The 15,699-nt window shown below is 36.2% G+C and overlaps 1 protein-coding gene across 1 annotated transcript in view; it reads left to right on the forward strand.

The window, feature by feature from the left end:
• The window catches only part of LOC136821946 (uncharacterized), a 31,899-nt gene that overhangs the window by 1,044 nt on the left and 15,156 nt on the right, over window positions 1-15,699 (forward strand). Inside the window, exons 2-6 of the mRNA XM_067078167.1 lie at window positions 1,853-2,097; window positions 2,633-2,680; window positions 2,990-3,403; window positions 4,907-4,971; window positions 15,412-15,498. Coding sequence (XP_066934268.1) covers window positions 1,853-2,097; window positions 2,633-2,680; window positions 2,990-3,403; window positions 4,907-4,971; window positions 15,412-15,498 — 859 coding nt within the window. The remainder of the gene's footprint in view (window positions 1-1,852; window positions 2,098-2,632; window positions 2,681-2,989; window positions 3,404-4,906; window positions 4,972-15,411; window positions 15,499-15,699) is intronic.

The following is a 15,699-nucleotide window of genomic DNA, read 5'->3' on the forward strand; positions in this document are numbered from 1 at the left end:
CAGGAGTCCCATTTTTTTCCCAGAACAGATGATATAATCCAGGAGAGCCCAGGATACACAACAGATAGTTTTTTCCAGGGGAAAGGGACCTCAAGAACAGATATTTCATACTTCCTAGCCGGTGGCTGCTCTTGTTAAAACCCCNCAACGTTAAATAAAGAATAAATAAAAAATAAAATAAAAAATAAAGTAGTGTGACCCCCTGTATTTCTATTTTATTCCGCGCGGGTTTTTCAATAGAGATGTCACATGACTCAAATCCAGCAGTCTTATTGGACTAGAGAAAGCAAAAGTGATATCGCGCGATCTGATTGGATGAAAAAATGACCGTGGGAACTGGAACCGAAAATAATTCTCATTCTAAAACAAGATGGCGGCAAATAGATTAACGAGTATTTCACTGATGGTTATGATTTTTTCACAGGACATAGTAAAACTATTCAGGAACTTAAGGACCTTTTCACAGAATTTCAAAAAATCTATTAGTTCTGGAGATATATTGAAAATTTTAGACATCGGTAGTTCGCATTCGCATTTCGCGTTCCCAAATCAAACACACGGGACCAAAGTGTCAACTAAACAGAGATTTGATAACTGAACCAATTGAACAAATAACAATATGTAATTGCTTCTTATACAAAACATAATTTTTTGTTACAAAATTGTTAACGTTTTAAACACGAGCAACAGATTCAGAATAATAGAGGTAATTATTTTTACGACTCACACTTATTTGATCACATTAGATGACATCTTGACATTATAGTAATCTTGTTAGATGTTTTGTTTCAAGAGTTCTTGCAATAGTTTATTGTTCAACTTGGAGAGGGAATGTTTGTAAACATAAAATTTTTTTTCATAGCAGTTATTTGGGGGTCAGATTTAGGCAGGGCTGTCGGATTTAGGACCACTCATGGTATTAAGTTCACTTACAAACATCAATTTGTCAAATCTAACAGAATTAATAACGTCACTGTCATCATTGACAATCAAACAAAGAATTTTCTGTCAAGAGCCTTGTAAACATTCCAACAACTTCCATTGAAATGATCTGCCACAGCTGAGTTCTATATACCAGTTTAGCGGGGTCCGAGGATTGAGCCGAGAATGCTCGCAGAATGTCTGCGAGCTCCCACAAGGGTGAAAAATTTTAATCTGTCAATCGTTTTCTCAAACGAAGAGTACGCAAAGGGATTTAGGAAAGGGAGCTTTACCACAGTGCCGCGGATTCTCAGTGGATAGTATTCAATTATCATTATCCCTTGATTTTCATTTCTGGAACTTTTGCAAAAAAAGAAGGTCTTCCTTCTCAAGACAAATTTTGTCTTCTCGGGACCATTTTTCTCAAAAATGCTGATTTTTGCAGCATAAAATGTTTTGTACAAATTGTAATTGATACCTTTAAAGATTTTTAGACAAAGCTACTTTATTAATTGAGCAAACATTAAGACAATTGATAGAATGCATAAATAATCAAACCAAGGAAATTTTCTTCAAATGATAACATTTTTTATTTTTTTGAAAAATTACGAAAAGTCTGAAAAATATTCAAAAAATCTAAACTGCTAGTATCTCCTGACAAACTATCATAGAAATTAGAAAGATCAGATTTAACAAACAGTTTTTTGTCAATAATTTTCCAGGCTACTTCTGATAATTACACATAGTCATAGCTCATTTTCTAAACGCTTAAACAAAAAGTTTGATTAGTCTTAAAAGTTTTAAATTTTTTTATAAAAATAGAATCTTATCTTAACTTAAATATCACATGGTATCATTAGAAGTCGCAGGTTGCTGTTTTAACTTTTATTTTACCCAAATTTAAAAACATGAAATGTTTTCCTTTTTTCAGTACACAATGGAACTTTAAGTTGAACCACATTCAGAATCCAAAACCACAACCAGAAGTTGTTTATCCTGATTTCTCATACCCAGTGGTTGAGAATATCCCTTATTCATATAAATCAATTGGTTGGATTGGCCATTCTTGTTCAAAATATACAAGTGTTGAAACCTATGGGTCGGTTGACAAGGAGGGAGGTCTGAAGACCACTGTCCCGCAAGAGGGGATCAATATCATTGATATTGACCATGAAAGTATGATAAAATTTGGTACCGGGTGATTCAGAAAAAAGTGTAGAAGTTTAAAGTGAGGTTGTGAGAAAAATAAAACTGTTATAAATCTAAACTTTTCACTATTGGAAAGAAGAAAGGCTTAATACTTAAATTTTGAGCTATCATAGGTACTTTAAATTTGTTTCACCTGTTTTGAAATTATGAAGAAAATTCGAAAAAATTATCTTTCGAAAAAGTGTGATCTATAATGATTTTAGTTTTTTCACAATCTTAACTCAAATTTTTACACTTTTTTTTGAAACACCCGGTATAATTAGGTTATGGATTGTGTAATTATTTTAGTCTACATAATACCTTAAATGATCTTAAGCAAAACTCAATTTATTCTTGCCTTGCTATTTCAGCCATTCTCCGTAAGCTTCGACCACCACTTTTTATGTCAAGTTACTTTACAACTTTCTAAATATATCCAAAGTTGAATAGTAGACATAAAAACTGTGAAATAACTCCAACTATTTGCACTCATCTTGTAATAAAATATTTCTACATCTTTTAGGTATCATACCAACTGCTGAGCGTAGACCATGGAGGAATGTTCTCTTAGGTAATGTAGTACTATCCAATTTCCTTGTCTGCCTTGTGTTTGCTTCGACCTTAAAGTCAAGTTATCGTAGAATGTAGTTTTACAAGAAACATTTTTTCTTTATTTTCCGCTCGTATTCTAGAAAGAATGGGCCCTTTAGTTGATTCACAAAAAGGTTTTAATTAGAAATTCAAGTAGGGTTAAAGTAAGTAGGGTCATATGTTAATGCAGCTTAAATAACTTTACCCACCCCCTCATTGACTTAAAATTGGATGATATCTGCATTTCTTAAAAATCTCTAACATCTTCAGGTTCCTTTTCATTTTACAGAAATTGAAGATGAGAATATGCGTAGAGAAATAAGAGAAGCACAGTTAGCTGAATCAACTAAAACACTATCTCCGGACCCTGATGAAATCGACGAATTTTGTTCCCAAGAAGATTTGTCCTTCAATCCCTCAGCCTCGATGTCGATGAACCTTAAGAGAGGCTCCCGGAAGAAAATCATACCACTCTCAAAAATAGTTGAATTGCATAAAGTATTACATCAGTTTAGTGCAGAGCGCAAAGGTTCATATAATCGCAACGTGCCGGAGAATCTGGCCAAAGAGACATTAATGGAATGTGCAGCAAACGCCAAGACCAGTGAACAATGGAATAATGTTTATGAACGTATGAGGGAAGATGTAATTCAAGATTTGATCAGCAAAGAACAAAGACGTCATTCCATTGACTGTAGTACAGGTAACTCAACATTTTCATCTCAATAGTATATCTGATGTAACAGCTGGTCTCATGGGAGAAGGCACTGAGCCAGGGAAAGTCAATTCTTTTAGAGAAATGACCCCTCCCTAGTAAGTAGTAAGTCTACGACCGCAGTCGGAGGCGACCCGAAGGCTCCTCTTTTGATAGCTATCTACCCGAAGGTTGGGGAGGGCGCCACTCTTTCTCCCTGGATTGATCCACTTACCCTTGAGAAATGACCCCCTCCCTAGAATGGACTTTGAAATGAACGAATAATCATAAAAATTCCTTTACAATTTTCATTCGATATGATTTTTAGTTTCCAAAGACCTGGAGAGGGGTACATCCTTCATACAAAAGGCGTCGTTTCAAAGTGTTGTTTCCAAGAGATACTTTAATTAGCTTTTTTGAATGTTTTTATTTTCGTGACAAAATTTGGGAAGCATGGGTGAGTTGCACCAAATCTGTACCGTGGTTTTGAAAACAAGACAAACTGTCTTCAAATTGCCATAGAAGTAGATGTGTTAGGTATTAGAACTTGAGTTTTTGTGGATCTGGTACTGCGACAGAAGGTATCAGTCAGGACTAAGTCATTTTTTGATACTTTGTTTTGTCTTTGAAATATTAGCAGAAATCTTTGAGAGACGGGACGTCCCATCTGTCACGCATATGCATTCACACATATGCCAAATTTGAGTTATAACTGAAAATGTGTGACGGACGGGACATACATAATTTTGTTGTTTTCAAAGGTGAATTCGGCACAAGATGCTTATTTATTCAAGAACTGTATGTTCTGAGAATTTATTTTTGTATTTTGAGTATTCTCCTATCAAGATGTGACCAAATAGTGGAGAAAACTGTAACAATTTTGATTAATGTTTCCTCTAAGAAGCTTTAAACACTAAACTTTGCTTTGAAAACAACAAAATTGTGTCCTATCTGTCACACGTTTTCAGTTATAACTCAAGTTTGGTTCAAGAAAATTGCTTGTAACTTTCAAATCATATACTTCCATTATAGAGTAACACTTTTACATAAAATTGACAAGAATTTAGAAGGCCAAATTTAAAATTGAGTTGAAGGAAGATAGGCATATGCGTGACGGACGGGACGTCCCGTCCATCACAGATTTGAGCTAATATTTCAAAGACAAAATAAAATATCAAAAAGTGACTTTTAGCTCTGACTGATACTTTCTGCCACAGTACCAAATCCACAAAAACTTAAGCTCTAATACCTAACACATCCACTTCTATGGTACTTTGAATACAGTTTGCTTTGTTTACGAAACCACGGTACAGATTTGGCGCAATTCACCCATATAAACTGCCAATGATAGTAAAATGAATTTATTCTTTTTCTTAGCCTAAAACTAGACCCGAAATGATTTTATGTGTTTCGAGAAGAGTTTATTGATTGACCTTGAAAACCCTACACCAACCCTAGGATCGACTTGGCTTTGGGCTAGAACAAACAAAATATTTCTTTCTTGTGTTTTAGATGATGGCATTCTTTTGCGCGAAGAGTATCAGACAGGAGAAAAACATACAAAACTGAATTTAAAGGTAGGAGATAACCGCTCTTATAATGGGCTTTTCCAGAAATAGTCCGTGCCCCCTGTTGAGGATATCGGAGGGGTTCAGGGGGTTAACGATTTTTGCTCAAAAGTGGATATCAAGGGGGTTAAATATCTACAAGGGAGCGGATACCCAGGGGGTAAGTAAAAAGTAAAAAATGCGATACCCAGGGGTAAGCATCTTTATAAGAGATCCAGGGGGTTGAGCATATTTTGTAAGAGTGGATATCCAGGGGGTCTTTGCTAATAAAGTAGGATATCCAGGGGGTTCGGTACTTCGAAAAATTAATATCCTCAACAATGGGGGTAAAATCTTTTTCTGGAAAAGCCCAATATAATTCATTTTGGAATAAGTTAAAAATATTGTTTATATGATGATATATACAAAGCAGGCACGCTTTTTACATTGAGAAGGCAGAATTTACAAGACGTATTTTCAAATTTTATTCTCTTGGCCTTCTGGGAAACGAAAATCACGTGTAAAAATGCTTTGGCAAGCAATACGTTAATTGTTATCTAACCAATAGTGCCAGTTGATTATTGGTACCCAAAATTTTGCTATTCGAGGAATCTATTAATCCTTCGAAAATAGCTTTTTGACTTGTCTCGATTAGTTCGACATTCAATCTCGTTCTATTTGTGTGTTTGTTCTCGAAATAAACTCATAGTAACAGTCCAAAGAAAGAGTATCGTGAGTGGAGTAGGGCTAAGAAAAGAAACACAGTTTTTCGAATATTAAACTGACTCATAATTGGTCCAGCGTGCAGCAGAATGGATCTTTAAAAAGCAACTGATCGAAAAGATTGTGTCTTTGTCGGGGCCTGTGCGCGCAATAAATTAACAAGTCCAGGCTAAACCAACCGCTGAATTAGAACTTTTGCCCCGCGTACCCGCGCGATGTTTGACCTATGTTTTGGATTGAATTGGTAGTAGAGTCAAATTTCCCGGTTAGATTAAAGGGTTGTTTCAGGTAGGGTCAGGTAGGGTTAGGGCTAGGGTTGGGGATGGGACCCCTGGTTAGGGGTTTAGCCCCCGGGTAGAGTTTGGAGTAAATACCATGTTTATAAGCAACTTTGAACTCCTTAATGCAGTTGTGACTCGATGGCCGAGTGGTTAAGGTGCTTTGTATATAGTGGGTTCGAATCCCATCAGCGGCAAAAGTTTCGAAATTTCGGGAAATGCATCAAAAACTTTCAAAACTTAGCAATACAAAGAAAGTGTCAAAGAATAGAAGCTCAGAGTGGAGGATGGGAAGGAAATTTTTTTGCGTTTGCGGAACCCGGTACGAACGACATTCGGTTATTGCCACGTCAGCTGGACCTTCACGCCGCTCCGGCTTCTTGTTATGATTTAAAAGTTACAAGCATTCAATTAATATGAAAACGTATAAACTCAAATGATTAAAGATGTCAGCTTTTTTGGGAATCTTCACAATTGTCTTTTACGTTTTATCAAAACACAATGCACGCAACGATTGCCGTCACTATCATCATGAGATGTTTTAAACCGTAATTTGAATTAATACCATCTGCCGCGTTTTTATATTGTGCCACGGTAACCTCGCTATTTTCTTCCCCATCGCTGGTCATCTGACTTGTGGTGGTTGTTGTTGTTGTACCCGGTAGAATTGGGAATGGTGGGATTCCTCCGCCGGAGGCTCCAACATCATCTAGCGATTCCCCACCGAAGCCAACATACTCAAGCGATCCTCCATATGGATTTGAAGTTGTTGTAGCTGGCGATTCGGTAGGCTCTGTTGTGGATGGTGCATTTGTAACATCTAGTGGGTTTGGATTGAATGGGAACCCTCCACCACCACCTTTAGTCAATCCTCCATCTGAAATTGTTGTTGTTGTTGTAGTTGGTGCATCTGTAAACAGTGGAAAACCGCCAGGGGGCATTCCAGCAAAGGTGTATTGGTGTTTCATGGAAGAAACTAAAAGAGTCAGAGCCAGAATCTTCATCAGTATCATCTTCAGTGATGTTTATTTCGGAAAAACTTCATCTGTCGCAAACTGAGTTATTTGTTCATGATTATGAAGGTATTTTTGATGGTCACAACTCGTTCTGTCTTCCTGATCATTGTAGATTCTGACCATCTCTTTATACTATTTAAGCACTCAATTTATCGAATGGTCAAATCTTAATGTTGTTTTGGGGGCTTTAAAGGCTTTTATCCACTATCTCAGGATAAAAGCATAGTCTGAATTTACATTAAGTAGGAACTTGATATTTGCCTACTTTGATATAATACTTTATGAGACTCTTTTTGATTAGTATCAGTCACTTAGCAGAATACCTGTTTAGATTATTGATATTATAATAAAAAAAGCATCCATTTAAAGTATATTTCAAATTAACTGGCAGTGTTTTTTCAAACCTCAATAACTTTCGAAAGGATTTGAATTAGTAAGCGGTTTCGTGCTCGTTAAAAAGATAATCTGGAGTGGAGTATTAGCAAAAAAGAAAAAAGATTAAAAAATGGAAAAACGAAGATGAAAAATGAAGAAGAAAATCAGCTTCTTGTAGAATAATGCTATGATCTTCATTTTTGTATCAGAAAATCTTCAATCTTAGAACGTCATAAATACGAAAAAAAATATATTCAACCAAAAAATACAGCTTAAAAAACTAATTTTCAACCCCGGGGGGGGGGGCACTCATATTATCTGGCATACGTCATGTGCTGCGCTTAAGGGTGGGGTTTTTCAGTACCCCAAAATGCACTGTAAGGGTGTGTTTCTGTGAGATTGCACTGCAAGGGTCGAATTTTAAAACAAAATCAGAATAATTGATAAAAAGAAAGGTTTTCACTTCTCGTTTGTTTGAAAAAGTTTCTATTGTCTGATAATTACAGCTGACAAAAATAATTTTCTCAGTTTTTCTTTGAAACAGAAAATGTCCCAAGCTTCTTCTTTCACGCAGATTTACAGCTGAGAAATATAGTGCACTATAAGGGTTGGGTAAAGATTTTGAAAAGCAGATTTTGCGCGGCACATACCGTCGTTTCGAAATCAAGTACCCCCCCCGGATTTTCAATCTTAATTTTCCAATCTTTTTTGAGTTTTTCCTTTTTGACAATATCCCACTCCTGTTTTTCTTTTCAACGAGCACAAAATCACTACTTCATTCAAATTCTATCAAAAGTTATTGAGGTTTGAAAAAACACTGTTAGCTAATTTGAAATAGACTTTAAGTTTTCATAAGACTTCTTTTTGTCTGTTTGGTATTGTCAATTAACCAACGATATTATGTCCTCATTAATTCACTGGCCCCACCCAGGTCCGCATTATTATAATTCGGAGAAAATTTATAACTTGAAAAATTAAGTATTTAAATTAAGCTCTAATGATACTTGCTAATTATCTAAAGCTAAACATATTTTTCATTCAGAAAAGAACCCCTGATGATGTTTAATGCCTTTAAAGTGACACATAATAAACCTTGTCCTACCATTTTGATAGAAAGCAACAAAAATATTAAGGGTATACCCTCTAACGTTGTTGGATTTTGAGATAGAGATGTTTTTCATAGCAGTTATGTTTTGTAGAAATGTGTTTTCATTTTTAACGGGGAATTCCTAACAATTCGAATAGAAATTTTGGGTACTCTTAGGCTCGAAATAAAGGGGGGGGGGGTCGAATAAAACGGGGGGGGATTTGGAAAATTTTCAAAGTTTTAATAGACGGGGGACTTAATTCACAAATTGTACATGTGAAAACACAAAAATAAGGTTAACATAGGGTAAAATAAGGCTATTTAGAGCAAAATAAGGTTTTGTAAAAGATTATAATTATTTACAACCTTAACAAAAAAACACTTTGTCCTTATTTCCACGACAGCAAACCAAATACGTCAGCACATCAATTAGTCCGTCAGTGCTTTCTATTTTGAAACATTACGCTAAACTAATGAACATTTATTTTAAGTAAACATGACAAATCCTTTTTTGCCTGGCACCGATGTTTGTCGTCACATGCTCAATAAACCAGACACAAGAAACCAGCTGGATACCAACCCAATATAGAATCGGAAGTTCCCTAGCTTCATATCTGCGGCACTACTCGAATAGCCTTTGGCATTTGCGTCGTTTTCACCGCCATCTCTGGGCGTTTCACCATCGGTTACCGTCCCTCTATTTCCTCCAACATTGTCCCCGTTTGGTACACCATCGTCTTCTCCAGGACCTCCTCCTCCTAACAGGTCTACTATTTCTGTGACAGTATCATTATATCTAATCGGGGAAGGTAGGGTGGTTTTTACGGTAGGCGGTGCATCTGTGGTTGTTGTAGTTGACGTCGTTGTTGTAGTTGACGTCGTTGTTGTTGGATCGCCGCCCGGTGGTGGCAAGAAGAAGCCGCCTGGTGGCATGCCAGTAGAAACGAAATGGTATTTTGTTATCATCACTGTCATAGCGATGCGAAGGATTGTTGCCATCGACATTTTTTCTGATACAATCTTATTCCAGTTTGCCTTATTAGCAGTTATAGTGTACTTTGCTGTTGACACCTTTATGCCGAGGATGTGATCTCTACGTTTAAGTCTTGTCTTTTATACTGATATAGACTATATCTATCCATGTCTCATAAACGTACTCCAATCTGATAGTAGTATTTGTTTGGACTTTTTGAGTCGTCTTATTTGAAAGAAGAGCCAATCAAATGGTTTGATTTTGAACTTTCTTTCTTTGTTTTTTTTAATTAGGTTTTTATTTTCACTTTGCCGAGCCAGACTTGCATAGTTTAAGTCTAAAGAAAATTGGAAAATTTAGAAGTAACGTATTGAAAAGGTGCCATTAGATCAGATAAAAAACATTCGAAAGCCTTTTTAGATAACTTTCTTATCACTTAGAAGTTGTCTTTTGTCGAATATTTTGGATTTCTTGATAGGGTTTTTGAAAAGACTTTCTGTTGAGGGTCCTATACCCCTCTATCATAAATCTGTACCTATTCCCTTATTGAATTTCCCCTATTTTCGATAAAAGTAAATATCCCCCCCGCCCCCCGCCCCCCAAAAAAAAAAACCTCTTGAGATATTGAAAAACGGAGCTCCAAATTGCGAGTTCTGAAGCCCAAACCAATTCCTACGAGTTAGACCAAAAATTACGATTTCTAACTCAAACTGGGCATTACAGGAGGGCTTCGCCCTCCTAACATAGCCCATGTTTGATATATACGACATTGGCACTTAAAGAGTTAAGAGTTCCAGTGATCAAATTGTCATCAAAAAGTTATTATTGAAATAGGGCGTTTCCTTTCAAAGTGTTTAGATACGTACCCGATAGGTATAAAAGGCAAGATACGGTTGGCTAGAACGACCCATTTGTAATTTTCAAGATAACTTTTCTTTTAAATTGAAAACACTCCTGATTCATTTGTCTTGATAAAAATATATGAAAGGCTACACGTTTATTTTTATAAGGAACACGTTTATAAGGAACTTGATGCTAAAAATTGCCCGAAAAATAAGAAATTGTTAAGAAACTCCTCAGGATGATAACAAGTTAAGAAACTTGAAGTTACACACATTTACAAAAGCTAAACAAAAAGATGACAAACGAAACAACATTCAATAACTCTGTACTTTAGTCTATTATACTTATACATAAGTTACATACTTAACAAATTCAATCTTAGCAGTTAAGTAAATAAGGAACTCGAGAAAGAGCTTTGAGGCTGAACTTCTTTGTAAAAATAAGGAACTCTAGACTCGGAGCCAAGTCAAGATTCCTTATAAAAAAACGTGTATTTTGTTCCCTGGTGTAGATTGTTCACGGCTTAGACGGAGAACAGAAAACCGGAAAATTTTGGCTCAAAAAAGATTTCAAAGGGTAAACTCAAAAAAACTTATAGTGCGCAATATGGGGCCAAGCACCCACCAAAAAGTGAGATCAAAATCAGCAAACGTTAAAGCGCCCATTAATCAAGCATATGACCCCACCAATAACTACACGTCTTTTTTCATTTAGGCACAGATATCAATCTATTTACCGCGTAGTCCGGCGGTAACCCGGCGGTATTTCTCATTCGTCAGATCATGTGTAAAATTAATAGCCTTTTTTCATTAGAATAGTTTAAAAATAAGTCAAAATCTGTGGTATACTCTCTTTTTTAAGAACAAACTAATAAGAACATAAGGCTTCGATGGCCAAAATGTTAAGAACAAGTTAAGGCTTCGAGGAGCCAATTTATTAGGCAAATGGACAAAAATACATAAAAAATGAGGAAAATAAGAAAATGTTAAGAGCATTTTTAGGCTTAAAACTCAAAAAGTTAAGAACATCCGAAGGCTTAAAAAATGTTGGATTTGCTTATAAAAAAACGTGTAGACCGTGAACGTGAAATTGATATGCTCGATTCGATCGATTTGTTTTTATTTTTATGTTTTTTTATAAGACAGATATTCATGATTACCTGTTTAGTCAGAATTTACACAAGGTTCTAAGTTAAAAATGACCTTTTCACAAGGTACAAGTCAAAAGTATAAGGGCACTTTACTTTTTTGACAATTTCTCTGGCATGAAACAGTTTCGTTATGTTTTATTTTTTTTAAAGGAAAATAAATTTTGAATTTAGCTCTACCTTGGTATAGAGTACTTTGTCAACATATTTAAAAATTGCTGATGTTGTTGAAGGAGATTTATCTAAAAGATTAAAGATTTCTGAAATGTTGAAAAATGAAGATGAAAAAATGAGGATTCTTTGTAGTCTAGTGTTTCAAAAATTATGACATTAGACTTTTTGGAATATTTGAATCTTGCTCATCTTTGTTCAGATTTTTCATAATCTTTCTAATAGAAGATTACTGCACTGTGAAGTAGGTTATTTGTGCTGTTTTCATCATTTTTGGTCGTTTTAGGCCTACTTCAAAGGACTATAACTTTTTATCCAAGGAAAATATAAAAAATGTGTACAATAATTTAACTTAAGCGAGGCTAATTTATTCCTAAAAGGTGTTTTGTTACAGATTTCGAACCAGTAGAAAAAACCTTCATTTTTTTCATATTTGTCTTTCTTTTTCATTTATTCAATTTTTCAAAAGTCTTTAATCTTTGAGATTAATACTCAGGAATACTCCTCGATTCATAAATTTAAATTAATCTAACCGATATTCAGCCATGGTCCGATAAAATATCATAACGCCGGCTTTAGCTACCTTATCGGGAAAAATGTCGGGGGAAAGTAACAAAAATGCCTTTAGGTGACGAAAAAAAAACCCGACTAAACAAAACTCCGACATTTTTTTCCCCGATAAGGTATTTTCATTAGACCAAGCAATAAGTTAGTTTAACCTTTTTCGGATTCTAAAACATACAATTAGCCATTGATACCCGTTAGGCTTCTATTTTAAATGACATTTGATGACCATGCCATAGGAAAAATCTTTCTCATCATACTGCAAAAGTATGTTTTTTGGAAAAAAAATATTGCTAACGGAAGAACTAACCATCCTTTGTAAATACATAGTGTGGATGAAAAACTAAATCTTCGGCGACACTTCCATTAAAAACAGGCTGATCCCGATACGAAGAGAGCTGCTTTTCCCATTTCTTTCCACACTATCAACAGACGCCTCAACATTTCTTTAACACATATGGAGCCATTGATTGATTGCACATGCAGATAACAGGTAAAGTGCATATCAAATAAAAGAGCGGTAACCCACCAAAAGCACATCAAATATTATTGGTTCTTCAATGTGGCTAAACCACCTTCACCATCATCGTCAATGTAAAGTCACTTTTATTCTATAAGGGTTTTGAACTACGAACAACTTTGGAAACCTCGTCACAGTTATTTTCGTTACCGACGACTTTAAAATACACACAGCTTTAAAACAATATCACATGCATCTATTGTTTTTACTTTCTCCACAAGTAATTTGTAGCGGCCAGGCAAACCAACTTCTAAATTAAAGAAACGCAATTGGAAGACACAATCATGAAGATATCCACGATTCTTTTTATTACCTTAATGACATCGACAGCGAATTATCAACTCGTTTCTGCTTTCAGCTTCCTTTTGCCCGAAACAGAATGGGTTGATTCGAGTGGTGATTTACCTCCTCACCATGGTGGCGAAGAAGGCGGGCCTATGGGCGGTGAAGAAGGCGACCCTATGGGTGGTGAAGAAACTGGAGGTCCAACAAAGACTACAATAACCTTTGATTTTACAATGCTAAACATACCACCAGTTTTAAAACCCACGCTACCACCCGTCGTAGAAACCACCCTACCAACCGCTGTAGAAACCACCCTACCGCCCCTGATCAAATATAACGATACTGGCACTGAGGCGGCGAATCCCATAGGAGAAGAAAGCCTCTTAGGAGGAGGTGGTTCTGAAGAAGATGAAGATCCAACATTAAGTACAGATGAAGGAAACCTATCTACTTTCAAACTCGATTCTTCAGACAATGAAGCGGAGACTTTGGGAATGAACACAAAAAAGGACAGTGATAACGACACCAATGAGCCAGGCAGCTATTCGAGTAGCGGTGCAGATTTGAAGCTGGGAAACTTTCGATTTTATATTGGGTTGGCTTTAGCTGGCATAATTTGTCTAGTGTATTGAATATATAATGACAATCCTTTTGCATGGGATAAATGTTGTATCGATACAATAAATTAAACACTTTCGTGAACTAATAGTTGAACCATGCAATCCTTTCTCAAGACAATATCTTCTCTTTCCTGTCATTTTGTGACGAGTCGAGTGTGTTGTTTTATATTGGGCTATTCCAGAAAGAATTTGTACCCCCTATGACGTTGAGGAGATCTTTTTTTAATTTATTTTATTCTCTCGCTAATTCGAATTTGTGTTCATCGAATTCTCAGCCTATGGAATCATGAAATTATTTTGTATAACCCATTCCGTGTGACGTCATTTTCGCCCACAATCAGCCATTTTACAAGAAACGGTATAAGGAATATGTACAGGATGACTTAGTCACACCTTGATAGTTCAAAGTCTTCAAATATTTCTGCAATGCTAGATTAATTTCCAATATTCCGTAATAGATGTTGTATTGTAAAATGTTTACTTTGTGAGAACAGAGGCAATTTTCTTTAAATGTGATCTTCTCTTCTTTAAATCAAATCAATGCTTTCAAGAGACCTTTCGAACCTTTTTTTTGAAAGATTTTAACGACTAGAAAAAGTGACCACGATGTACCTTATCGGGGAAAACTTCTTCGGGGAAAAGTGACGAAATTTTGGACAAGTGACGAATATTTTCCCCGACAAAAATTTTCCCCGACGAAGTTTTCCCCGATAAGGTACATCGTATTTCAAATTACCGTACGCATTTGGCCAGGATTTAGGATTTTGAATTGGGCTATTCCAGAAATAGTCTATACCCCCCTATTTTGAAGAGGTGTGACGTCCTTGGTGGTCTGGGAAATAAAAAATCCAGGGGGTTCAGGTTTTTCGAGTGTAAGAATCAGGGTGGTTAGTATACGAGGTCGGAAATCTAGGATGGTCCAAAAAAATGAGAAAAGAATCCAAGGGGGGTCCTGAAAAATTGAAACGCGCCTAATTTTTTAAAGTCAGTAACTTTTACCAGAATAAACTGTTTGAAATTATCTAGTCCCCTTACTTCGAACAAACTTTCAGTAAAACGTGAAATGTTCTCTCTATGTTAGAATCTGCATTGGTCATTTTTTTTAGTATTTTCCTAAGAAATTGGGTGTTTTAAAGTCTGCGAAGGGTTGAAATGTTCTTAACTTATTCTTTGTTATTTTGCCATAGAATTCTATGTTCTTATATAGATTGTTCTTATAAAAAAGAAACGTGTATGCGTATTTAAGAAGATATTTTGGAAATAGAATGAAGGGAGAAAGATCCAACAAAGATAAAGTCAAGGAATAAAAGGTCTAGGGGAATTTTGGACGGCGTCAACCCACTTAGTAGTCGCCATTAGTCTGATTTACGCCCTACCCTACCTTCGGGTAGATAGCTATCGAAAGAGGAGCCTTCGGGTCGCCTCCGACTGCGGTTGTAGACTTATTACTTTACTTACTAAACTATTCCACTATTTAAGATCATGTACAGGTAGAACCATTTCCCGTTTATCAAAATTGAAATCGGGTTCATATGTCACGTTTAAACCGCCCTTACTTACTTATACGACCGTAGTGTAGTGTATTGGTAGAGCACCCGGCTACGGTGCGCAAGGTTTCGGTTGTGGGTTCAACTCCCAGCCGGGTTATACCAAAGATTCCCAAAGTGGTGTTTGATGCCTCTCTGCTTGATGCTCGGCAATTAAGAGAAGGATCAAGGGTAAGTGGAGCAATCCAGGGAGAAAAGGTAGCGCCCTACCTTACCTTTGGGTAGATAGCTATCGAGAGAGGAGCCTTTGGGTCGTTGACTCATTACTTTACTTACTCCACTATTCGGCTACAATTTAATTGGTTATGATCTTCTTCATAGGCGCACTCGTTAGATCAGTTACCGAATATTGGAATGGATTTGTTATCCTCTTTAACTTGGATCAATCTTTCCTTCAATGATTTCTTGGTATGTACACGTCCCGTCCCTTTCTAGACAATATTTAGGGTATCGTGAAAGATAGGTGTACTTCACCCCCTGATATATTTCCAGCTCAAAGATATAGATGCCGCGCTTTCTTACTCTTAACTCTTTAAACCCAGGAGACGTGTAAATACGTTTTGAATTTCCCAATATACCGGGTCCCAGACTTAAGGCTTTAACTCCTAA

Source organism: Clytia hemisphaerica, unplaced genomic scaffold, assembly GCF_902728285.1.
Source record: "Clytia hemisphaerica strain Z4C2 unplaced genomic scaffold, Clytia hemisphaerica genome assembly, whole genome shotgun sequence".
Taxonomy (NCBI): Eukaryota; Metazoa; Cnidaria; class Hydrozoa; order Leptothecata; family Clytiidae; genus Clytia; species Clytia hemisphaerica.